General features: G+C 49.7%; 1 protein-coding gene across 3 annotated transcripts; it reads right to left on the bottom strand.

Moving 5' to 3' along the window:
- Positions 1-992: 992 nt before the first annotated feature.
- Positions 993-24,947, bottom strand: TTLL4 (tubulin tyrosine ligase like 4). Of its 3 annotated transcripts, XM_033064055.2 has the most exons (18): positions 18,817-24,947; positions 18,033-18,142; positions 17,551-17,614; positions 15,511-15,635; positions 15,026-15,136; positions 14,101-14,177; positions 13,318-13,512; positions 13,152-13,234; positions 11,941-12,069; positions 11,193-11,315; positions 9,606-9,704; positions 8,934-9,068; positions 8,082-8,219; positions 6,354-6,456; positions 5,611-5,821; positions 3,311-3,381; positions 2,647-2,729; positions 993-1,857 (listed from the first exon to the last, which is right to left on the bottom strand). In XM_033064055.2, exons 1-18 carry the CDS (start codon positions 20,058-20,060, stop codon positions 1,728-1,730), a joined length of 3,231 nt encoding a protein of 1,076 aa, XP_032919946.1. In that variant the 5' UTR covers positions 20,061-24,947; the 3' UTR covers positions 993-1,727. The 3 variants fall into 3 exon arrangements, with proteins under 3 accessions (XP_032919946.1, XP_042635366.1, XP_042635365.1); XM_042779432.1 differs by lacking the exon at positions 993-1,857 and having other exon boundaries at positions 2,648-3,381; positions 18,817-20,082; positions 21,136-24,947; XM_042779431.1 differs by lacking the exon at positions 993-1,857 and having other exon boundaries at positions 2,648-3,381; positions 18,817-20,082; positions 20,219-24,947.
- Between the last annotated feature and the right edge of the window lie 49 nt (positions 24,948-24,996).

Raw genomic sequence — 24,996 nt, forward strand, 5'->3', positions numbered from 1 at the left:
GGCGCTGCCCAGCCCTGCCTGTCCCTGCCGGGGGTCCTGCTGCAGCTCACTGTCTGCAGCGACCCAGGTCCCACGGCGGGGGCAGCCTGAGCTGTGGGGTAACTCCTTCCTTGCCACGGGGCCACCCTCTCCTGCTCGCCCTCTGCCTGCTCCAGGCTCAACTTTCTATTTCTGGGAGGCTGTCGGGCTGGCCCGGGGCAGCTACGTGTGAGCTACAGGGTTGGTGGCTACAGGGCTAAAGGGCCAGGGCTCTGTGGCTGCAGGGGACAGCTGGATACTGGCCCATGGCAGGGTACAAGTAGTTTCCTGGTGCTGCCAGGCAGGAGGAGGGACGAGGCCGGGGCCTCAGTGCTGGCTCACAGGGTGGCCCAAATCCCGCAGTGGTGCAGGGGTCCATGGGGCCAGGCCCTTACAGCTGTGCTGTGCAGAACAGCCTAGCTCCAGCTTGGCCATTGCGGGTGCTGGCAGCAGGGAAGGGAGCAGGCATCTCCACTTTCGGAGGCTATTTTCAGGTGCTGGAGAGAAGCCGAGGAGAGATGAGATTGTCACCAAGGAGACCAGAGAAACAGGGCCCAGCGCTGGGAAATGGTGGGCTGCAAGGAGAGGGGAGGGCTTTCTAAAAGACCCAGGGCCCACACACCAGCACCTCCTCTGGGCCTCAAGAACCTGCCCAAGCACCCAGTGTTTACATACCATACTAAGGAGACAGAACCTTGAACCAGCAAGAACCAGCTCTGGGCACCCAACCCTTCCTATCCCTCTTGTAAGGCTGAAATGCACTGTTCCTCTTGGTTATTGACACAGAGGATAGTCCTTAAGACATAAGAAAGACCTCAGACCAAGGCAGTTATGCTGGGAGCTGCTCTTCCATTCAGGGGGGTATGTTTACCTACCATAGAGCAGCAGGAATTACCTCCAGCTCTGGGAAGGACAGGGAAAAGTGGGGTGGTAGCACAAACCCTCCCTGTACCAGATGAGAAAAAGGAGAGCAGTTGACTGTTAAATCTTTAATAGAAATCCTTGAGAAACAAAGGGAAAATAGAAAGCAGACCCAAGAGAAGAGCACTAGCCTGCAGTCTGTGCACACATGCTGCAGGGCACACCAGAGAGCCAATGGCCTTGAGAAGGATGCTCCCTCCCCAGCAGCCCTACTAACAACACATCAAACTGGAGCCACACTGGTACCCGTGGTCTCTCTGGAGCTGTGATGTGCAAGCCTGAGGTCTCCTGCAGGGCCTGTTCCTGGTGGGGGCAGGATGCTGGCACAGACATTCAGAAAGAATAAAACTGGGCAGTTTTCCCTCCCAGGCATGAGGACTGGGGACTTGTCTCCAGGGGCCAGGCTGCAGCAGGGCAAGAACAGACTCAGCTGCCAGCAACTCAGGACACAGACACAGGTGAGCAAGGGCTCAGCCTGTGATGACTAGGGACAAGAAATGCAAGCTCAGCCAGCTCCTACGCAGCAAAGAAACCACCATGTCAGGCTTTAAGAACAGTCTAGGACAAAGGCCAGATAACCCCCACTTCCTCAGGCTTTGCTGCTTGTTTCAGAAACTGAAGTCACACAGGACTCCTCTTTGCCCAGGAAAACACCCCTCTCTAAAAACAGCCCCAAAACAAGTGTGCAGTGCAAGGGGCTCCCACAGTCCTTTATCTACAGAGCCATCTCCTGTCTCTTCCTTTGAGGTAGGTTGATGTGTCCCTAGGGAGGGACAGTGGCTGCTTGGTCACATCACCAGGGCAGTGTCAGCAGGTCTCTGGTTGCCTCCACCAGTGCACTTGTTGAGATGTAAGCTCTGAGTAGGGCTGGGCTCCAGGCATCTCATGAGATCCTCACCAGCTGAAGGGAGGCATGTGCTGCAACGAAAAGGAGATCCTGAGCTTCTTAGGGACAGAGAGAAAGGACCACAAGGATTGTGGTGCAATAATCATCTGCTGTATCATGACACGGACTCAGAGATAGGACTGCCAGGCTCACCTACTCCATCTCCCATCCCAGGCAGCACCACTGACCCCTACAGGTATTCCAGTATCAGTGGGACTTCAGGGTCACAGCTTAGTCTCCCTGTCTGTATGTAAACCCAACTCCACTCTGGCCTCAGCACAGGAACAGTGATGACCTTTTCTGAAGTACCAGAGACCAGGGGTGTGCCTTCCCTTCACTTTGGCTTACCCAAACTCCAGTCCTCCACCTCTGCAGGAAGCTGTCAGCAGCCCAGCATTGCTCGGGGAAGCTTGACGGTGCAACAAGACCCGAAGGCCTCACTGTTCCCCCGGCCAATGCTGCAGCTGAGAGCTCTGCTCACTGTTAATCACAGCGTCCACAGAAATGATACAAGTTCTAATGCAGGGAATATCTTGTCAGCATGTTCTCACCATGACAGCTCCAAGCATCACCTAATCTGGCTGTTCTGAACTTCACTGTAAGCTGGGTGTACAGTGCCAAGAAGACATGCCCAGTTGCACAGATATCATGCCAGCCCCATCTGTTGGCTCTCCACAAAGCAGAGGCTTCAGAGCCTGAAAATCAACCTGCTCCTCTCCCCTTAAATAAAACTGCTTTTTGGGCTGCTAGTTTTCTACCAGGACACCTGTCCAAAAGTCACACTATGAACACCATGAATGTCACGGCCAGTGCAAACTCACCCCAGTCTGCCCAGTTCCAGTTTGCTGAATCCGTTTGATTGAATGCTACTCTTCTGGAGGAAGAACGACTTTGGCAATGACCACTGTGGGAGGAGAGGAAGACAACAGAATGGCTATTTAAGTTGTGGCAAAAATCCCTCCAGCCTGCTGTGCTTTGCCACAGGCTGCCCTAGAGAGCTTCAGCTAGAGCTGCCTCACTGCTGCGCATTGTCATTGCCACCAGACTGTTCCCAGAATAGCAAACAGAGCAATCTTTGCTCTCTGCCTAATGAATTCCTCTGCTGAAAGTGGGAGTAGAGCACCTTGAGGTTCAAAAGAGTGGGTTTCTTTCAGAGTAGCATTCTACTGTAAGGCACAGGAGACACGACTCCCTCACAGAGAGGAACAATGGGCAGGATGGGTGCCAAATATGTAGGGCTGTGCCTAGTGCACCCAAGGATATTCAGATGCAAAATACTTGCAGATCTGATATACTGCTCATGGCTTCATGTTTGTGGGAAATAGGGCAGCATGGGTTTTTCCAGACTCCTGGAGGCCTTGGCAAAGAGGGAAGAAGGCAAACAGGTAAGACAGGAGCCAGAGGAAGCAGAACAAGCAGGATCTCTACCCAACTCTGTGCAGGTAAACAACCATCTCTGCCTACCTTACCCACAGTTATACGCACCATCTGGGCCAAATCCATCCCTGCCCCAGTGTGGTAACCTTTGACACACCAGTTCTTCAGTAGCTCCAGACCTGGGAAGTGACAGAAGACAGTAAATGAGAACAAACAGCCAGGTTTACAAAGAGTTAAGCTTTCCCAGCTTAGGGCATGCAAATATGCTGTACTGACCACATAGCACATGCTATGCAATAACTACTTGAACACGTGCTTGAGTGCCAGCAAACACGGGGTAAACCAAGGGCGTTCACCCTTTGTACGAACAAACATCAGTGCGTGGGCTGCTGCAGTGCTTGCCTTCCTCCCAGGGAGCCAAGACATTCCTTGCAGCAGGCTCAGCGGAACAGGGAAACTGGGGCAACACAGGATTTGCCGAATTAGACCAGATTGGCTGTCCCCCTGAGCCCAGTGCCTGCCAACAGCAGTACCTGATTTGGGCTGCACCGGTGAAAGTTCCCAACGTGCAAATGTAGAGCAGCTTTGCTGTCATCGACCCCTTTCCCAGAGGAGGGCAGCTCAGGCAACCTCCTCCTTGCACAGCACTGATCAGCTGCAGCATCTCAGTGCATCATCTCCTCTCTACAGGGATCCATCCAGAGCTCAACATGGGCTGAGACTTCCTCCATAACAGAGGGCAAGACTGGCACAAGGTAAGATCATTGCTGGTATGACTTGGAGGGACCAATCTTCTCACAATATACACAAGATGTGGTGGTCCAGAGCACAGCAAGGTCATTTTGAAGCACAAGCCTGTGTTCAACTGCACTGAACAGGCTCCACTTCCTCCAGGGCTTTCTTCTAGCTGTCCCCACTACAGCCAAACACATTGCTCTTGGCCAACCCAGAAATATTGAGAAATCCAGGACTACTCCCATCCTGTTTTGTTATTTAAGAGCCTTAGGGTCATAGCAGAAGGCTAGGGTGACTTGAAAATTAAGAAAAGCAGAGCAATAGCTAGTCCACTGATGCTGTCCAGCTAAGATTACTATCATTTTCTGTAAGATACCAGGAGAAATCCTTGCCGTCCAAAGCCTGTTCCTTGGCTACCTTTCAGCAAGTCCCAGAACCTTGTAAAAACCCCCCACAGGCTGGGGACCAAGAGAAGGCTCAGATGCCTTGTCCTGGGTCTGTGCACCAGCCTGGGCTTTGCATCTGGCTGACTAGGGAAAGAGGAGTGCTGCATGGAACATAGGGGAACAGGAAGGCGATAGGGGGAGGGTGAGTTCTGTTCAGAGGTAAAGATCAATGATGGGATAGAGCAAATCTGCTCGCTTGGCTTCTTTGGGAAAGCTGTAGCACTGAAACAGGACCCTTGCCTGAGCAGCAAAGTTCAGGGCAGCACTTCAGTGAACACCATGACAGAATCTTTCTTCCAGCTGATGGAAAATTATCCAGCAAAGATATTAGCAAGGCAAAGGATGACACGTGCTGACAACAGAGCCAGAGAAGGCTATGATGTTACCATCTCTCTGTGAAAGACTGTTACTGACCCCTTTGACACTTGCTTTAACACCAGCGAAAAGTGACAAAAGCGTTTTTCTTCTTTCTCTCCTTGACAGCCAGCTAAGGAGCACACATACAGTCTCTGCAGTTGAAAGCCAGCTCCTCCAGAAGCCTCTCCATATAGATCAGATATTGGATGAAAAGCCTTTAACCACAATCTCTTTTACTTTCTCCAACCCTTCATGCTAGACGTCACTGTTGCTCTTTTCCAAATAGCTTATACTGCTGCCTTGATAGAGACAACCCTGGGTGAGAAGGAATTGGTCCAGCCCAGCCATGCCTCATTAAAGGATGTTTTTAATTAAAATACAGAATTGTGTCCTGAAAGGATGAAAATGTTAGCTAGATTTCTAGCGTTTAGGAAAAATTTCCATTTGTATGCTGACTGTTTTCCCCAACTAGAAAACTGCAGTAGACCAGGGAATAGGCCAAATTTTTCCTTCACAGATCACTAGTCAGGAGCAAAGCCCAGCAAATCCAGCTGTTTCTCCTCAAAAGAGAGAAGAGAAATACAGTAAGAGGCCAAAGCTACAGGTTGAAGGCAAAATCCCAGTCTGCTTCATGCCAGAGCACCTAGAAGTGATAGTGCTGTGAGTACCAGAACAGTCATCACCTCTCATCAAGTCAGAATAAGCTTTTTGTGATATTTGAAGCAGTCTGGGAAGGTAACACATTTCCTAGGGGTTAGTATGCAGGCAGGCAGCTCCCCCTCAACATGCATAGCTCAGAAGTCTCCCACAACTGCTGGCAGGCAGCCTGCCTGAGTCAGGTGGCCGTGCCAGGCTTTGGAGGGCAGTTACCTTTGTGTCTATTCAAGTAGTATTTGAGCTCCCACTGGGTCACCAGGATGTTAAAGTAACGAGGCTGCTCAAAGAAGCGCAGGTACCGCATGGAGATGTGGCTAGGGAACACCCGCTCAAACTGCCCACGCCGGGAATACTCATCCTCTGTCTCCACCAGGATGCGAACGTCATCCGGAGTCAGGATGTCCAAGACAGAAGAATAAAAATCCTGCAGACAAGAGCAACCCAAGGTCAGGGAGAAGCATGTCTCAAGCAGAGGTCTCCATGTGTCTAAGATCTTTGGGAACTGTGGAAGGAGTCTAGAATCAATGGTGGCACCAACACTGCACAGAACTGAAGAGAACACCAATTCTGCAGCCCAGCCTACCTTAAATACACTGCCAGGAGGCACACAAGGCCAGTGGCCCTACTAACCTGCACTGGGGTCAGCTGGCAAAGGCTGTAAGAGCTGCACAGAGAGATAAGGAAGAACAGGCAGTACTCAGATTCTGTTTGGGGACTGGTGGGTAATGTGCCCCTCAGCACATGACTATTTTAATGTACAAATGAATCAATGGATTAAGCAAACCCAATTTATTTCTGACCAACTGTCTTGTAACCCATTGGAGCCCAAGTGCACCCCATAATCTGGCTGACCCCAGAGAAGAGCACAATCTGAAGAGGGAAGAGGGATAGACATGTGAGACTGGATGGGACATGGGCTTGGCATGTTGCAAATAACAGAGGAGGTTGTTTTGTACCTGGTCAGGTATCTTCTGCATCAAGTAATAGGCCTTCTTCATTTTCTCTGCTCTCAAATGCTCAGATACTGGCTTGGGCTTCTCCTTCAAAGCACTGCCCAGACTGAGGACACAAGAGAAACAATAGAGCATTTAAGGGGAGAAAACAATGTCCTGTCATGGAAGACCTGCTCCCAGCAACTTCTGAAAGAGTAATGACATCCTCATGAAAATGACATGGAGAACACTTTCTCCAAGGACTTCACTACTTCTGAGATCAATGATAGGTCCGTGGCCTTGTGCATCAGCACAGAAGCTGGGAAGGATGTGGGCAGGGAAATTAGGAGGACTCTGCCTCACTAAGGCATTTCAGCATTCCTTCACCCAAAAGATGAGCCATCACCTCACACCCACATGGGATGCAAGAGGGTCACACACACCACGGGAAGTTCTGGCCTTTTGTACTATCTGACCCGCAACCATCTGTTCTAAGTGCCAACTGAACCATTTGGGCATGCCAGAATCTGGGAGATACTTGTTGAAAACCTTTTAACCCATCTATCAATATAGTTTGGTTTTGTTCTTGCTGCTGTAAAACTTATTAGTTGTGTGCAGATCCAAACAGGGAGAGCAGAACCTTGAGTCTGTGCTGCATGGTGCATGGGGAACATTCAGATCTACTGGAATTCTGCCCATATGAAATAAAAAAAAACCCTTCACATGCTTCCCAGGGCAGGAAATACAGTTAAACAAGCTTGCCTCTGGATGCAAGAAATCTGGTAATGCATCATCTGAACCATATTAAGGATCCACTTAATCCCCTGCAGGTCTTTCTGAGGACACCTGCCCTTCAGCACTTCCACTGGAAGTGGCAAACCAGCATGCGATCAAAGCACCGCAGATGAGCTGGTGAGAGCTCCCCATCTGGAACAGGCCCATGTTCCAAGCTTCTCCATTGAAGGCACAGGGCACTCAGAGGGCAAGAGTCCCATCGTTTGGCATGCCCACACATCACTGCATGCTGGTGCTTAACTTGGCAAGCTGACCCTTCAGTGACATACGGCCAGCAGCCACTCTGCTGCAGGGAGCAGACTGGGTTCCTTCCAGCCATCAGGTTTGAAACCAGGATAAGCCCTAGCTGTGGTGAAACACAGAAGAATTAGGGGCCTGGTTGGAAACACACCCAGAAATTAGCATTCTGTGAAAAATAGCCATGTTAGCTGCAAACTAAGACTGTACACACCTCCACCCATAAGTTGGCAACATGTGACACCTGCAGTCCTGCCTAAAGAACTGATCACTCCAGCATTTGCAAAATAACAGGTGCTCCTCTTGCTCCAGGCAGCAGCATGTCAGTTCTGGTAAGTCAGAGGCAAAGTGGATCCAGCCCCAACAGAACCAGCCAGTCCTCCAAGCAAACAGACAGGCAGTGAAACTTAGCATCATATTAGTTCTGGCAGGGGGAAGGTCAAGAGAGCACGACTTGACTAACTGCAGAGCAAGCCCAAATTACATTGGCCTTACTTCCAAATATGAACCTGCAGAGAGGGCATAAATCCTTCTGCCTTGAAGAGACCACAGGAACCAGATACTCAGGCAATGAGGCAAGTTCTTTGGACCCATAGCTGAAGCACCAGCAAGCACAGGCTCTCAACAGCTAGAAGCCGGAGTTTGCTGAGCTCCAAGCAACCCCCCAGACAGAATCCCTCAAGAAAAAAGCCCGCTTCTCTGATAAAGAGGGGGGCTAACCTGCATGTAAAGTCACTTCTTGTCGGTGTCCTTGAGGCCATACTGTCCATGCTGGGCAGAACAAAGCCAGCGAGGTTGAGGAGGTCCCGAATCATCTGGCCCTTGATGCTCACATCCAGTGGGGAGTTGGAGTGGAGGCTACAGAAAGGAAGCATCACAGCCTGAGTGCTAGAATGGAGGTGCTGGGCCCCATGGCCCCGAGATCAATCCCTGGGTTATTACTGCTAGCCTGTCCCCTGCTTCATGAAACCAGCCGTAAAACACTGAGAGAAAAATCCTGACAATAGCTCTTTTGAAGGGGAGGACTTCCTATCAGAAATAGTTAATTTTTCCATCTCTTCCTAAGTTTGCTAGAAATAGGCAAATTCATCCCCAGAGCTGTGTGTACATGGCTTTGTGTACAGCTCATGCCCACCCACTCTCGCAGACAGAAGGGGCCATGCTCAGTTACCCTGCAGCTCCTGGCCCTGCCTGCACAGCTGACACCACGCAGCCGGATGCCATCAGGAAGCAAAGAATGGTGCACAAGGCAGTGAACTGCTGATTGCTTCTGCCCACGCAAAGAAATCTCTGCCATCACCCGTTCTGTACAAGATACATCCCTCCTTGGCCTTCCTTTTTTAACATACTCTTCCCTGGCTCTAGCTGGAGCATGCCCAACAAAGCTTTCTGAGCTGCAGATGAATGTTGCTTTCACAGACAGGGAGGGCTTTGATTCCTGCAATCTGGAGAGGGAGGCTTCAAAGCCCAGAGTCTTTCAGCACAGGCTACAGGGAGCATCGCAAGCTAAACTCACTTTGTAGTAAAAGAAAGGCCATTATCCACTCTGCTGTGGCTCAGAATATGCTTTACCTTGGGGAAATGTTGACTTCTAAGACCCAGGGCTTGAGGTTTTCATCCAGCATAATATCAAACCCAAACAGCTCATGGCAACAATACGGTCGGCGCACATACAACTTCACCAGGCTGTTCACGTAGGGCTCAGAACTGCAAGTCAAGAAAAAAATGCTTGTTTCCAACAGTGAGACAGACAGCAGAGCTCTGGCTGTTCACAGCACGTGCTGACAGTTTTGGAAGTGTAATCCAGCCACGTGCTGAAGGAGCAGGTGGGCTGAGAGACCAGCCTGTGAGTTGCTGCTGCTTCACCACACATGGATCCAGCACTGCATCCTGAGCAGCAGCAACCACTTCTGAATACAAGATTTATCCTGCACCAGGGACCATTCTCTCAGGCTTCCAGACAAAGCAGAGGAGTGGGTGGCAAGCTGGGCAATTTTGGATACACTGCACCTTCCTGGCCTTCAGGCAGGTCAGGGAAATATAAGATCTATTTACCCACTGCAGCTACTGTAGCAGGAGCATAAGTAACAGGATGAAAGGAGGATCTGCAGAAAAATCCTAAGCCAACAGCAGTGATACCATTTCAATTAAGAGCAAAAGGACCAGGCTGAGAAGGGGACTGGACAGTCAAAGGGGCCAGGGTGCACCTCACAGACACACAGAGCAAGGGGTGCCAAGACTCACGCGATGATGGTTTTGATAACAATGTCCTTAATCTTCTCCCAGATGGCGTCACTATTAACTCCCTTCTGGGTCAGGTAACTCCAGAGAGCTTTGAGTGCCCTGTCAGAGAGAAAGCAAAGGAAGTAGCTCTTAGCCCCTTGCTGCTGGTAGTGAAAGCAACAGAGGAAACGCTGACAGCACTGTTCCCTGGCATGGCAATCCTCCTGACATTCTCAAACTTCTCAGTTCCTAGTTGCTGCTCTCCCCAGCCTGGCCCCTGGTCTTGAAGGCCCAAGCTACTAGGAACATGAATCTGTCATAGACTTCTCTAAGCACAGTCCTAAATTAGCACATGAGCAAGGTAAGTCAGGCCCAGATATCTTTTCTTCCCTCCCCCTCCATGTCCTCAGCAAACCTCCCCTTCCTGGAGGCCTTCCCCCGCAGCACTGCAAGGCAGTTCAGCAGGAATCCAACAAGACCCCAAAAATGTTCTAGCTAAAGCCACTTCACTGAGGCTTGAGTAATGAAAAAAAATTCTGAAAAATGTGGGTAACAAGATGGTATGGGGGAGCATCTATGCTTTTACAGGAGTTTCCCACACCACACTGAGTGCTGCAAGCTACTCTGACACCGAGCCAAGGATGCTCAGATATTTCTCAAGTGAGACCATGCGGCTAATGGCCAGGAATCCAAAGGTCACGCTTCCTGCATACAAGATGGAGTGGATTACAGCCACGCTTATCTTTAATATAGGAGCAGCCAGCTTTGACTTGCATGCTAGTATGGAAAACCCACACAATTTCACCACCACACAACTGCAACTGCTGAGAGGCAGCAGACCCTGCTAAAAGTCCCAGTGAAGGAAGAGACCACTGTGCAGCAAGTCCAGGTCCAAGCAATCTGGCCACAGCAAAACACCTTCTGCAATTCCCTTTGAAATGCAGTAGCCCTGCCCAGGCTGAGAATTGAGAACTCTATCCTGCACTATTTTTAAAAGGGTTCAAACACCACCATGGAGTCAGAAACAAGTTCCTGGGGCTTGCATCCATTCACCCATGGGAGAGCAAGGAATGGGAACTTCTGCAAAATTACAGTTCTTCTCCCAAAGGCCTAGAAACGGCCCCACTGCTCCTACTCCCACTGAGTAGCACATAATTCTAAACCAGGGCTGCCCCTTCTCTGCCTCCACAGCAAAGTCAAGAGTGAGATGGGCAGAACTCCCATCTAGCCAATTTAAGCATGACCCATTCAATATCTAACAAAATCCAATCAGATTCTGTTTTAACCACAACCCATCATCCCCAAAATAGGGGAAGGGGATGAATGAGCAGAGATGAGTGCAGCATTGGAAGCAGGGAATGGACAGACACAGGCAGGATGAACAGCATCTACAGCTCAAGTAGCAGTGGACAAGATGATTCACAAGCCAGGGAGACCATCCAGATTCCACTGACACTAACTCATGTTAAAATCATTCTGTTCTTTCAGTTTCCTAAGTGGGAGCAGATGATACAGAAAGCAAGTTCAAGTTTTGGTAAGAATACTGAAAGAAGTCTGACTTAATGAGAAATAGAAAGAGCTACCTTGTACCCTAAAAGCAGTACCTACCATTTGTGTCCCTGACAAGCAGTCTCATCCGAGTTGGATTTGTATTCTGTGTTCTTCTTGTTCACACTGTAGTTGGTCAAGTGCATGAACTTGTTGCTGAGGCTCTCCATTGAGGAGGAGTACCTGGAGGAGGCAAGAGGAACACAAGCTCTCTGAGACTGAAGTGGTTGTACCCAGGTCCACCAGGCAGGCACAGACTTTGTTCTCATCTCAGACCACTCTCAGCCATGCACCAGCTTTGCTGCCTGCAACTGTCTGTCCCCACATTAGCCCGGAGCTAATGAAATAAAACATGAGACAGAACAGGCTGCCTTGGGACAGTGGAATGCAATCCCACCCTCATAGCATGTCCTCAAGAAATAAAAGCCAGAGCATCAGCGAGCAGAAGCACTGATGCAACTGCAGCAGCCTGAGGCAACACAATGAAAACTGGAAGAAACATCTCAGTTTCTGGTGTGCCAGCTTTTATGCAGAATGTAGCACAGACAATGTATTTCAAGAACTGCATTACACTGAGCTGATCTTTCATTGGGAAGGTTGGATGTAGGCAGCATCCTCTCACATTCCCTTTCAACAGTCACCTGCAGCGACCCCGTGTGTTTCCACACTGCTTCTTAAGCAAGCAAAATACAACTTCAAACATCACCCTAGGGGATGACTCCCTCCTGCCCCAGACAAGGCAGGTACCACAGCCACAGATACCTGGGCACCAAGGCAGCCCCCAGCATCGCTCTCCTGCACAACCTACTTGCAGCTAGCAAAGCGAACCAATCCATCCTTGAACAGGTAGACCCTGAGGGGATCATAGCAAGTGACATAAACGTAGATCCTCAGGTCAAACTTCTTCCCGCCAATGAGGTAGGGTTTGTGCAGATATCTGCAGAGGGAAGTAAGCACATAAGGGTTATAATTTTCACATGCAGGACATCTCTAACCCCCAATTCAGAAGCCCTGGAAAACAAGGGGTCAATGCAGAAGCCTTTTTTGCACAGCATTTCCAAGTTAATCACATCACAGACAAAACAGGAGAAAGAGCAGCTCTCCCATTTCGTGCGGCACATAAGCAGTGTTTCTTTCTGTTCAGTTCCATTTTGAAGAGATTTTCCTCAGTTTTAAGGCACAGTAGCTTTTTCACACCCACAACGCTGATCGCAATATTCAGGAACATCTAAGACATGCAGTACACCACAGATGGTTTTGTACAGCAAGCAGAAACAGTTGGGTATTTTAATCCAAATGATTTGATTATTCACCCCAGAAGCTTATGAATTTCCACAGGAAAGTTTATCTCTTTGCATGGAAAGCGGACAGAGAGAACTAACAAGCAAACACAACAGGTCCTTGTCTGCCAAACACTGCAGTTTTCCTGCCCTCACAAGAATCTTCCCAGAAAGCAACCTCAAATCAAGTTGAACTATTCCACCTTTCTGCAGGAGACAGAGATTGAGAACGCTGTTATTTCAAGAAAATCCTTTGACTAACATCTACATGCACTGAGACTCTTACTGAACCATTCTAACTTGGATAAGAACAAATCTTTGACAATTGCCAGCTCTTCCCTGGGATTTCTCTTTCCACTGTGCTTATGTGAACTGGATAAGGTTTGTTTGTCTCCAAACATGTCAAATCCCAGAGTACAGAACAATGGGAGCTGGATCACAGCAGAGCTGAAGCTGTCCACCTGCCAGACACAAGCTCCAGAAAGCTCATGAAACCAAGTCATGTCTGAGACCTCAAATATCTACACAGAGACAGCAGCACTCCAGCAAGCCTAGATGCAGCTGACAGAGCCGAACTTCTAGCAGCAGGACAACCAGGCAGTCTCCAGAGAAGTCTCCAGATGCAAATCAGGTACTTCTGCTTTGCCACACAGTGGCAGGGGTCCAGAACTGGCCAGAGATACAAGACACTAAGAGGTCTAAGGCTGTGTGTCAACCTTGGTTTCATATATTCACTCACCTCTGTACTAGAAGTGGTCTCCTTTTGGGGAGCTGGCTCCATTTGTGGATAACCTGGATACCAATGCCTCTTGCTGATGCTGGCTGCAAAATACAAACAAGAAAGGATCAGATCTTCTCCCTGCACCTACAAAAGGACAGAGGATTGAGTTCTGCTTTACACCTACTGGTTTCACAATCCATTTCTGCCGGCTGGCTCCTTCCTCCCATGCTTTCCTGAGTAATTTGATGTCCTGGGGCAGGATGAAGGATTGAGGGAAGAAATTAAACTCCTTTTTCCCGCAGCGAGCCTGCATCTTCACCAGGTTACGCCACAGACGGTCCTTCCTTCCAATTTGAAATGAACCAGGGAAGTGGTTTAGCTGGAAAGAACACAGATGTTATGAGATCTCTTGGCTTCCCCAACTCCTTGCCCACCCCTTCCTGCTCCCTTGGCAGAGGATACATCCTTTCTGAACAAAGTGCAGGGTGACAGTCTTTGCACCCCTCTCAAGATTCCACCTACTCCTGAAGCTTTACAGGGACAAACTGCATAGTTTAGAGCATCACAGCTCTTCAGAACAGGCAGGTACCTGTGATAGATACCAAACCTTTGGTCCCTCAAAGGTTCTCAAGCCATGAGCCACACCTGACTGTTCTGTGATCAGAGTAAGGTACATGCCCTTCACTGCACTGGCAGTGAGAGCACTTCTGCCACAAGAAGGATGAATTTAGAGAAGCTCACAAATAAACAAAATTTGGCTACAGCTTCAGTCTGGACAAGAGCCACCCTCACAGCAGAGATGTTCCTCCAGCAATGCCTGTCTCTTGGACTCCTCTCCCAGTTCTGAAAGGGACACTGCTGGGACAGCTTACATAGCAAACACCTGGTCCTGAGAAGAGGGGCACCCAAATTTCTTCCAACACACTCTCCATGCACGTGAAGGAGGTCAGTCAAAAACAGCCCCTACCTTTTGGTGCTCTCTGATGGCTTTGAAGCCAGGAGATTTCATGTGGTGGCCCCAGCAACCCAGCCAGTCATTGCTTTCTGCAGGACAAACAGAAAAGTCCATGACCAAGTATGCTGCCACCCACAACAGCCTCTCAACCCACAGCACCCCATCTCCTTGGGCTAGCAGAAGTATACCAGGGATGCTGCAGAGCTATAACTGCACAAAGTACTCTTACTTGCTACTACAAAGCTACCAAAGCAAGGGCTGTGAGTAGCATCCAGTTAACCAAGTGGGTCATATCCTTGCAAATATTACTGGTTGCAAGAAGAGGCACAGGGTCAAGGAATGCCTTGAATTCCCCAGTATCCTGACTTTCTCTGCATTACAGCTGGCAAATGAAGCAGTAGGCTAATGAATGCTGCATTGTTGAGGAACATGTAGGATGCCAAAACTTCTTAGGATTTCCTCTGCCCTCCATGTCTCATTATAGCCCCAAAATAGTCTGTGCAGAGGTCCCCTGATACATGCAGGAGTCCCATAAATACTTCCAGAAGATCACAATCCAGAGTGTGGGTCACAGCTGCAAATGCTCAGCGCTTCTCTACGCATCTCTTCCGTGACAAGACTCCCAACCCTGAGAACTCTGCCTATGGTCAGAGAAGATGCCTTCCTCCTTAGTACATGGGGAAAAGGAGCAGCATTGCCGGGCCTGACACTACATGAGGGCCAGCCCCCTTAGTGTGGCAAGCCAGAGCAAACCTGCCTCACACCTGCCTCAGCTCCTGACAGCCCAGGAGCAAGTCCTCTATGCCAACAACAAGCCAAGAGGCAGATCAGACCTCGCTGGGACCCATAGACGTTGGATACTGCAGTGGTCAGACAGGCAAAAATGTGAACCCACCAGAAGGCAAGGAAGGACACAATGTTGCCTCCCCCAACTTACTTTTGCTAACCCTGAAGTGGGACCTGCCAATGGTTTGCTTCACTATGTTAGGTGTGACTCTGCACATTTTCCATCGCAGCAGCTTCCTCTGCTCCCAAGGCAGTTTTTCCACTAGGAAGGCAAAAAGTTAAAGACTGAAGGAAAACAAGCACAATACTTGGATTTACTACAGCTGCAAAATTCTTATGGTTTGCTGCACAGGCACCAGGGCTGCATAGCCCTCGTTGCAGAACCATCATGGAGCAGAAGACTCCACAGCTGGGGGAGATCCAGGACACTGGAACACTTAGTGGCAGCCTGAGCCATGCTCCAGACAATGGAAGCAACACAGTTTAGTGCAGTCATTTGGATTTCACACCAGTGCTGGGTCTCATCATGGGAAGGATTAAAGCCAGCCCGGCCAGGCAGCTCCAGGCTGTGTGCTAGAACCACTTGCTCCCTAAAAATGTGCTGGCCACCCTGTGCAACAACAGACCCTGGCTCACCTGTCTCATCCCGAGTACTGAAGTAGATAGTTGGAGGCACATTAGGGAATAAACTGCAGACAAGAGCTGGTTTGAGCACTTTGTCTTGAGCTTCAGTAGGTTGGGCCAGGCACTCGATGCAACTCCTAAGAAAGACGAAGCAATAGGCAGCTGGCTAAAAGTGAAAAGTAACAAAGGAAGAGGGAAGCCGGAAGGAGCCCTAATCTGAGTATCAGGAATTTGCACCATCATTGCAATGCGGTGCAAGCAACGGGCACTAAGGTCAGTAACTCAGTCTGCAGCAATGAGGGGGTGAGTCTGCAATGAATGCACATGCCAAGTAACCACTGTGAGGTTTGTGATTTTTTGGGGCAAGGAGTGGAGTTTTTTTACATGACAAACCCTATAACCTTGTCCAAGTAATACATATGATTTAACTGTTGCAAACTTTGTGGTTCTGCTGTGTTGCAGGGAAGAGAGATAGAATTTTACCCACTGTATGTACGCTTTACCACAGCAAGCCCCAATACCTGGAAGGAGGGATAGAATTTGTAATGTTTCTATTAAGGTTGTGATGAAGTGAAAAGTAGAGTTTGCCATGAACATATATTCAAATATATGCCACTGCAGCCAGTGGAAGAAGCCACACCAGAGCAATCCAGTAAGGAAGAAAGAGCAGCAAAAAAAAAGGAACTACAACACACTATTGCCAATATCTCAGGCCACCCCTTGCCTCACTGAAGGGATTGAGTGTGTAGCTTGTTGCAAAAGAATTGGAGACAAGAATGGGGAAAAGAAGCAGTTTGCTCAAAGTCCTTGCTGTTTTTCTTTCTTTTTTCAGTACTAAAATCAGTAATTAAAACTTTGTAAATTGGCAAAATATTATATTAGTTAACATTTTCTAGCACAAAACTCGTTTTACCCACAACAAACTGAAGGCAAGAGACAGCTGCAAAGGTTTCAAGGCCAGGCCAGCACACAGCCTGCACAAAGAAGTGATCAACATCCCTCCTTCCTTGCTACAAGAAGCATTTAGCCCAAGCACTGATTCCCCATCTGCCCCAGAGACCAATCAGACACATCCTGCCAGAAACAGCTGCTGGGCCAGTTTGCAACATCTCTGCAGGACTTTCACAACAACATGTGCACACCCAGAGCCCTGCAGTACCCTAAGGCTCAACACTTGCTCAGAGAAAGCCCTGCTTGTCTCCCAGATTATGATGACATTACGGGAAGCAGCAAGCTGTCAGGCAGACAGCAAAGCCTGAGGCAGCCCCCATGCAAGACCAGCTCCCACTGCTGGATGGGCAAAAACAGGTCCAACAAAGGTCAGCCAGGAGTCATGAAGGCAGGGCTCAGATGACGACAGACTGACCAATCCTCCCCACACAAAGATTCTCCAAAAGCTAAAGAAAAACCCAGGCTCCAGGACTTGTTTCTAGGATGCTGTGCTGAGACACAAAACTCCAAGGAGCTTTTGCAATCTCTGGCCCAGGACACCTCCACTCTGTTTCATCTGCCAGGCAATGACACTGCAAGAGCATAATTTATTCCAGTAAACCTAACTCAGCAACTGTCAGTGCCAGTGAAATTAAGACCCCTGGAGTGGATACACCCTTAGCACTTTACAGGTTGCTGTAGCAAGAGAGGTAGTTCTAGTCTGCAGGGTAGCAAGGAAACTTGCTTTGACTGGGACATCTATTCCTATCTTCCCTCCTTTACCCCACATGCTACCATCTCCTCTGTCACCACGGAGGGAAAGATGATGGAATCACACAATATGCTGATTTGGAAGGGACCCACAAGGATCATTGAGTCCAACTCCCTGACCTGAACAGCACCATTCCCAAGAGTCACACTATGTGCCCTGAGCATTGTCCAAACGCTTCCTGAACTCTGTCAGGCTTGCTGCTGCAGCCACTTCCCTGGGGAGCCTGTTCCAGTGCCCAGACACCCTCTGGGTGTAAAACTCTCCTGACACAACTTCAGGCCATTCCCTTGGATACTGGGACAAGTCTGGAAAAATATGCTAAGTTCAGTGCACTGTTTACAGCTACTAACCTGGATCCAGGAATCACAGAGCCACTGGACAACACATCAGCATCAGAGGAAGCATCCGAGTCACCTGCAGGAGGGAATAAACTCAAGTTTTGTCTCCTTGAAGAGTGAGTGCATACAGAGTTAGTGAGAGAAGAGAGGAAACAAATGCTCCGGGGGACAGAACCTTCCAGCTGCCCCAAATCCTTGAATCCTGGCTTCTGCCCACCAATTAGGGTTGTAAAAATAGGGAAGGGAGTAGAACTGACAGCCCTGCACAGAGAGGAAAAGGGTAAGTTCTGGAGAAGGACAGTGGTGAGCCCTAGCTGCTCCCGGAAGGAACCCATGCAGTTCCTCCTTGCTGTTACATCACTTTTGGATTTAGTAAATCCTAAAATTAATGTAAGACAGGAGGGTAGCTGTGCTCACCCCCAGCTCCCAGACAGCTCCTGCACTCCCCACATTGAGGCATGGAGCACAGCCCTCCCTGGGGAACCAGCACTCACTGTCTTCATACTCCTCTTGACTGCAGCTCTCGTCCAGGCCATCAGGAAGTTCTTCCTCTGCTTCATCCTGCGGATGGCTCAGCTCCAGCAGTGACTTCTCAGCAGTAGCACTGGGACAAAGGACATCACATCAAAAGGAATGGCACATGCTTTCCAGGGCCGAAAAACCAGAAGCCCATGAGGCAGCATGAGATAATGCAATGTGCAAGGGAATAGGGGAGCTGCCTCTCCATTACTGATGTACAAGCACTCACCCCGAGCTAGCAAGATGGGGAGGCCCCAGACCATGCCCTGGAACATATTCCAGAGCAGCTAGAAAGAAGAGGAACAATGACACCCTCTCCCAGCAAGAGAGCAGGAGCTCCATGTCCTCACACCTTCTCTATCCTGTATTAGTTCTTTTATGAACCCATGTCTCTGACTAGGAAGGTCTGGCTCAACAGCAGGTTTCATTCAACACATGTGCACAGCTTACCACTAGAGGCAGGGCCCTTGACTGAGGAGAACAAACTAGAAATGCCACACAGTAATACCAAGCTGTGGTTGAAGGAAAAGGCAGAACAGCTTGGAGCTATCCTGAGGGCCTGTGTCGAGCTGGAGGTTGCAGGAAAGTGCTCCACCCACTAGGATGCTGCAGTTGGGTTTTGCTCGTGGACACAGCCCATGATGATCTTTATGGCCACCTCGTACTGCCCACAGCGCATTCTCTTCCAACATGCAGAGATGCAATGGCCAGCCTGGCACATCCTGCCACAGCCTCCCTCCTCCTCCTGCCTCTACTTACTCAAGCTTTCCTGGGACCACAGCCTGGGCCTGTTTGTCCTCTTTCTCCAGTTGGATGGTGGACACCTGCGCTGCCACTTCAGAGATGGCAGTGAAATGCAGAGACTCTGTTCTTGCCCGGCAGCCCCCCACACACATAGGGCTCAGCATGCCTGCGGGACAGCAGCCGGTGCTGCAGTCGGGAACGCCGGCACACGAGGCCAAGGGACGGTCACTGATCCGCTTAGTGCGGGCAGCGGCATCACAGGTGCCAGTAAGGCTCGAGTTACTGGTAAGGCGATGGCTCCCCAGCTCCATGTTCAGGGGAGCAATGGTTTCTTTCCGGATGATCTGCACTCCAGCATGCTGCCTCCTCCTGCTGTTCTGGTTGGATAGGCTACCCACATTCATAAGGCCAGAACTTTCAACTTGGCACCCAAAGCCTCTGTGTGTGACAGCCTGACTAGGTAGCTGCTGCACAGCCTTAAAGAGGCTCTTTGGTTCCTTCTCTTTTGAGCTGAGAAGTCTCCCCTTAGCGTCATCCAATGAGCACTGCTCCTTCCTGAGGATCGCGCTGCTTGGCACAGGGGCAAGGGAGGGGATTGTGTTTTGCTCTGACACAACACTGCTGTTTGTCACTGCTCTGTTGATCAGGCTGCTAGGGAAGCTGTCTCTATTGTCTCCGGAGTAGGACCATGAAACAGCAGGAAAATTCTGGGTGTTTTCCACCTTTTTCATCTTCAGCGACTGCAGAAAAGGCACTTTAGCACTGCTTGGCCATAGGAAGGAGTTGTTATTGAGCACTGGTCTAGAGGAGCTGGCAGCCTGCTGACCTGAGCTGAGGGCAGAGCCTTTGACCCCAGTACCAGAGCACTCCTCTGCCAGCCGGCAGGGTTCCATCAGTATGGAAGACATCACCCTTCCCGTGACAGAACCAGTGTCTGGAGGGCTTTGGAGGCTGTCTTCAGTGGGCTGTGCATGGCAGAGTGACGGTGGGCACAAGAGGCAGGATTGCTGCAGAGGAATCCCTGAGGGGAGCAGGATGCGATGCTGGAAAGCACTCTCATATCTCTCCTCTAAATTCCAGATGGGTTTCGCCTGCTGCTGAGCAAGGCACCAGGCCCAGCACGGCTCAGATCTTTCTGCCGAAAGGGTGCCTGACTCCAGCCCAATGCTCTTCTGCTGTTTGGGGCCCAGATTAGCATGGCCTGGTCCTGCAGACGCCATGTAGTGCCATAGTATGTGAAGCACAAGCACGTTAGTCATCTACAGCAGCATCTTTGCTGGTCTGAAACAAAAGGACAACATGAAAGACACTGTTGCCCTGTCAGGGCACAGCACCCAGCCCAATGCCACGTGAGAAAAGCAGGGTGAGTTGCTTTTCCTGCAGGGTAGAAACCACATCTCCCATTTACTGAGCTCACCAAGAGTCTCCTGAGACCAAGTCAAAGAACGGCTGGCATCTCCCATGAAACCAGAGGATGCAAAAAACAATGTAAAGAGAGCCATCTGCAGGAAAGCTTGTACGCTGCAAACACACAGGGGTGCCTGACTACCAGCCAGGGCCGTGGGGTAGCAGCCTCAGCACAGTCATCCTGTCTGCAACAAGAGGGTGCCTGCCTGGGACCCACATGGCAGCTAGAGCCCACTCCTACAGGTCAGTGTCTCCAGTATCAGCCTCCTGACTCTGCCACAAGCCCCAAAATGTCTGCTTTTGTTTTCTTCCTGCTCCTTAAAGCTTCAGTTCGCAATGTTGCACAACTAGGTGAGAACCTCAGCCCTTGCTTGTTTCTCATGCTCCTTTTAAAAAGATGTTTTCTCAAAAATGTTTTCTCAAAAAGATCTGTGAGGGCTAAAGGCTTCCTATAGAGCTCAGGACTGAGAAGGCAGCAAGAAGTAAATGCAGGGCTGTTCTAACATCAACACATCTGCTTCCAGCAGAGACTGGCAGTGCTATGCACAACACATTTCTCCCCACTGCAGTCCTACAGAAAAGTCTCCTGCAAGGAGCAAACTGGCAGACCACACAGCTTCAGATGCAAGTATCCTGAATCTTCCTAGAATGAACTATTGCACCATACCTGCAACATCCTCTTGGCCTGAGGAGAAGGGAAAAGAGAAAACAAACCACTAGCCAGTTATTGCTTTAACACATGCCTGGAGGGCCCCTGGATACAGCTGTGATAGGAATTTGTATTCTAAGCAGGCTGGCTGGTTCTTCCACCTTCCAGCTCTCACACGCTTGAATGTTTAAAAAAAAACAAAGGTATAAAAAGAAGGATAAGCATCAACCATCACACTCTTCCTTTTCTTGCCATACACATACACACTCCTTTCTCACCTGAAAGACAAGCCTCAGATGCAGCAGTTAAAGAGTAGCTTGGAGACCCTGAGGTTGCTCTGTACCACCATCACAGCAGCTCGCACCATCACACGGCTGGGTCAGACAGACCTACACCTGCCAGGCTTTCTCAAGTTGTGAATCAGCTCCAGTCTCCAGCACATACCAGGTCAGCAGCATCTCAGCCAGAGGATGTAGGAGATGGAACATCCAATGCAGGATCCCATAGGAACTATACATTCTCAAGGAGAGCTGCTACCCTGCCAAGCTCTGCAAGGAAATACAGAAGGTGCCGAGTCCATTCCACACCCATAGGGCTGCATTGCTTGTTAGTGCTTGTACAGTCAAGCTGAGAACTCCTGATGAGGACAGGGCGCCTGCATCCCAGTGGGAGTTGCAGCCCAGAGGGGCTCCAAGCCCCAAGGAAGAGAATTCCACAACTGAGATGTACAACACTATTCCACTGCTACCCAATCTGCCCCCAGCAGCAAACCTGGCTGTGTTGTGACATTCACAGCGATTAGCACAGAGCGAAGAAGCTGTGGCTCAGATGCCGCCACCTGCCCAGCTCAAATTTCCACCAGTAAACAAGGGAGCAGTGCTTGGCTTCCACGTGCTGCCCCCTCCAGATGCACCCAGCTCACAAGCGCACTCAGACCACAAATTGACCCTAGGACACCAGTGAACATAGGTGCTAAAGAGCAAATTAAAATCCAAGGAGAATAAAAGTGCTCCTGCCTAGAGGGTCTGTCACTGTGGCATCACCACGCTGCCAGTTTGACCACCGCCTACAGCTGCGAAATGACCTTGTAAAACCAGCCTGAAGTAAAAGCCATCTGTGCCTCATCTCCACCCGGCTTTACAGCTATCAGTGGATCATCCTACTGCAAAAATAAAAGTGATGTGGCCTAATGAAGCTGTAACGAGGACTGTGAATCTTACAGTCAGCTTATACACAGGTGTGAAAATGCCAGCAGAAGCCCTGTGTGACCCTGATCTGGAGTGCACAGATGTGACTGACACAGACATGGGAGTACTGCTGATGGCTGTGACTGCCAGGGTGGAAGTCTGGCCATGGCACAGCCTTAACTAACACTGCCTGGAACCCAGCTCCATAGTAGCAGACAAAAATGTGCTGAGCTTGCCCCTCTCCAGAGCAGTTTTGTCATGAAGTTGCAGAAGCATCTGGGCCAGCACAAGGGAGGGGTGTGCAGGAAGCAGCGGCTGCATAAGAAAGCTGCAGGGCCTTTAGATCAGCTTTCAGGTAAAGCCTAGGTTGGCCAACAGCTAGTCACCATCACTGTTTCCCTGTGGAGACACAGGAGCTCAGAGATAGGGGCAGGAAGGATGAAAGGAAGACACCCCACAGGGGGCAAGTCAGGATGTATCCAGACTGACAGCACCAGCCCATGCCACCTGTCCTTCCCCCCATTCACACCTCCTGCATGCCAGCACAGCCAGCGCTAATGTCCACCTGAAAATTGTCTCCCATCCTTACTGCAAGGACAGCTTGACACATCCAAGAGACCTGAAGGAGATGGAGGGAGGCACCTTCACATGCCAGGCTGTGGTCACAAGCAGCTGCCACATCTCTGTAGCTCTGGGCAGGAACCTGCCCCAGGGTAAACCCTTGCTGGTTACCAGCAGGGAAGTTTTCCCTTTATGTTTAATTCAGTTGGAGCTTTGGGATGGACAAAAGTCACAGCTTGACGCAATCCCTAGTTCTGCCAACCCAACTCTATGACAAAGGAGCTGGAGTCTCTTCTGCATCTCACAATGGCAACAACTACACCCTTGAAATTTTATTGTAGAAACATGAGCTAGGGAAACTAGCTGGTGAAGTGGCCAGGCTGGAATTCAAACCCAACCAAGTAATTAATGGATTTCGGCTTGGACTTATTGACACACAATACAGAGGCCAAAGCTGTTACTGTTGGAGTGACTGTACAGCTGAACTTGCTCATAATTATTCTGCCAGCATCTTTTATTGCCACAAAGCTTGCTCACAAATGTTGGGAGGTCAGCTGGAAGACTGTCACAGCCTGTAGAAATGTCACATCACAAGAGCACAGGGTGAATACGTGCCCCAGCCTCTGTGCACCCCAGTATGCATCAGCCACAATCCTTTCTTCCAGTCTGAGCCCCACTGCAGCATGTGCTCTTCTAATGGCAGCATGGCAGCTCCTCACAGTCCTGTTCCAAACAGGAAAGGTCAAGACCTTAAGAGCCCGGGTGTGCACATCATCCCAGTTAGAGGAGTTTGGCTGTGGAGGTTATTTTAAGTGCAGCTTGGTGACACACTTAAAATAACAAGAGCTTGTAAATGTATGCACCGCAAGCTGACCTGATAATGTGTTGTCAGCCACACACAGCCTGAAGTCACAAGGAGGAGAGATTAGACAACTGCAATTGCTATTGTTTTCTATGCCGTTGCAGGGTGCATAGTCTGTTCTGTTCTTTATTATTAAAAAGGACAACATCTTTTTCTAAATGACACCTGAGTTTGCATCAAGTTCCTCACTTGAAGCTCTGGGACTTTTGATTAAAGCTTGAACAAACAAGTTAACAACAAGGCAAAACAAACTAGTTTTAAAACTAATATACATTTCAAGATAAGGGTTTGTTTCCCTTCAAAAATTTAAAACTTTGAACAAGATCAACAGCATTGATCTGAAACCAACTGAGTGCCTAAAACTGCTCCAACAGCTGGTAGCAAGGTACAAACCTGTGTTTCAGCAGCATAGAAACAGCCCTCCCTCTCTTACATCAGCTCCAAGAAACAAGTGGCCTCAAGGGCAGTCACACACCAAGCCAAAGCACCTGAGGACACCAGCAAGTTCAAGCTGAAGAGCAGAGGGTGTTGCTGGCCACAATTTGTCCATGAGGACAACACAGCTGAGGCAGTTTGGCCACCACAACAGCCTGGTGTGCTCCTTTGCCACACAGTTAAGCTTCACTGTTCCCTCTCAGGTTAAATATCATCCTTACAGAACCACATTTTGTGTGCAAATCCAGAGGATGACAACCAATTTCTGTCCTAAATGGGACATCGAGTTTTTGATTGGCCACTCAGGTCAAAAAACCAAAAAAAACCCAAAAAAAACCCAGTAAGAAATCAACCTCTGTGAGGATGCATCAGCAAATTCCACCTGCATCCCAGGATTACATTTGTGCCAGGGCTGGTCATTTGCATTCATCAGCTGTGGTGCTGAACTCGACACTGAACAGAGGAAGTATGAGGAGTGTATGGCTGCCCCAAACGACCCTTTACCTAAGCAGAGCACTGCCCTGCAAGAGAAATAAGAGTAGCTCAGGTGTGTGCTCCTGTTCCCAAGGTGGAGGCAGACCTCAGGGACAGCAGGATGATGGACCAAGCCATGGCAGAGCTGGAATCCAGCCACTATCTGCGCTGCAGCAAATGCCTCCCTCCACGCACACACAGGGTGGGCTGGGGACTGAAGGCTCATGTGTTTGACTTCACAAGGGACTTTCCCACCACTCTAAGAGCATTGAAACATGGTTGCCACGTGAGGAGAGAAATTCTGGCACAGTAGGCAGAAAATCCAGGGCTGTGGCTTGAGTGTATTAGGGACACCTGAAATAAAGGGCTTGCTCAGTGCTCACCCCAGGATGGCTGGCCTGGCTGTGACCAGACAGTGCAGGGGCCACAGCAAAGGGCAGAGCATGGACTCCCTATCCCTATCAAAGGATATCAACTTTTCTCCCTGGCAGATTCCCCAGCCCTGAAGCAGAAGTAGTGCACAGTGACAGCAGATTTTGCAGCTCTGTTTTGCCAGCAGTGAAGCTGGCAAGTGCCTGCCCTTGCTCCCACCAAATTTGTACTTTCTCATCATGTGGGCA

The sequence above is a fragment of the Catharus ustulatus genome, chromosome 7 (assembly GCF_009819885.2).
Source record: "Catharus ustulatus isolate bCatUst1 chromosome 7, bCatUst1.pri.v2, whole genome shotgun sequence".
NCBI classification, from domain to species: domain Eukaryota; kingdom Metazoa; phylum Chordata; class Aves; order Passeriformes; family Turdidae; genus Catharus; species Catharus ustulatus.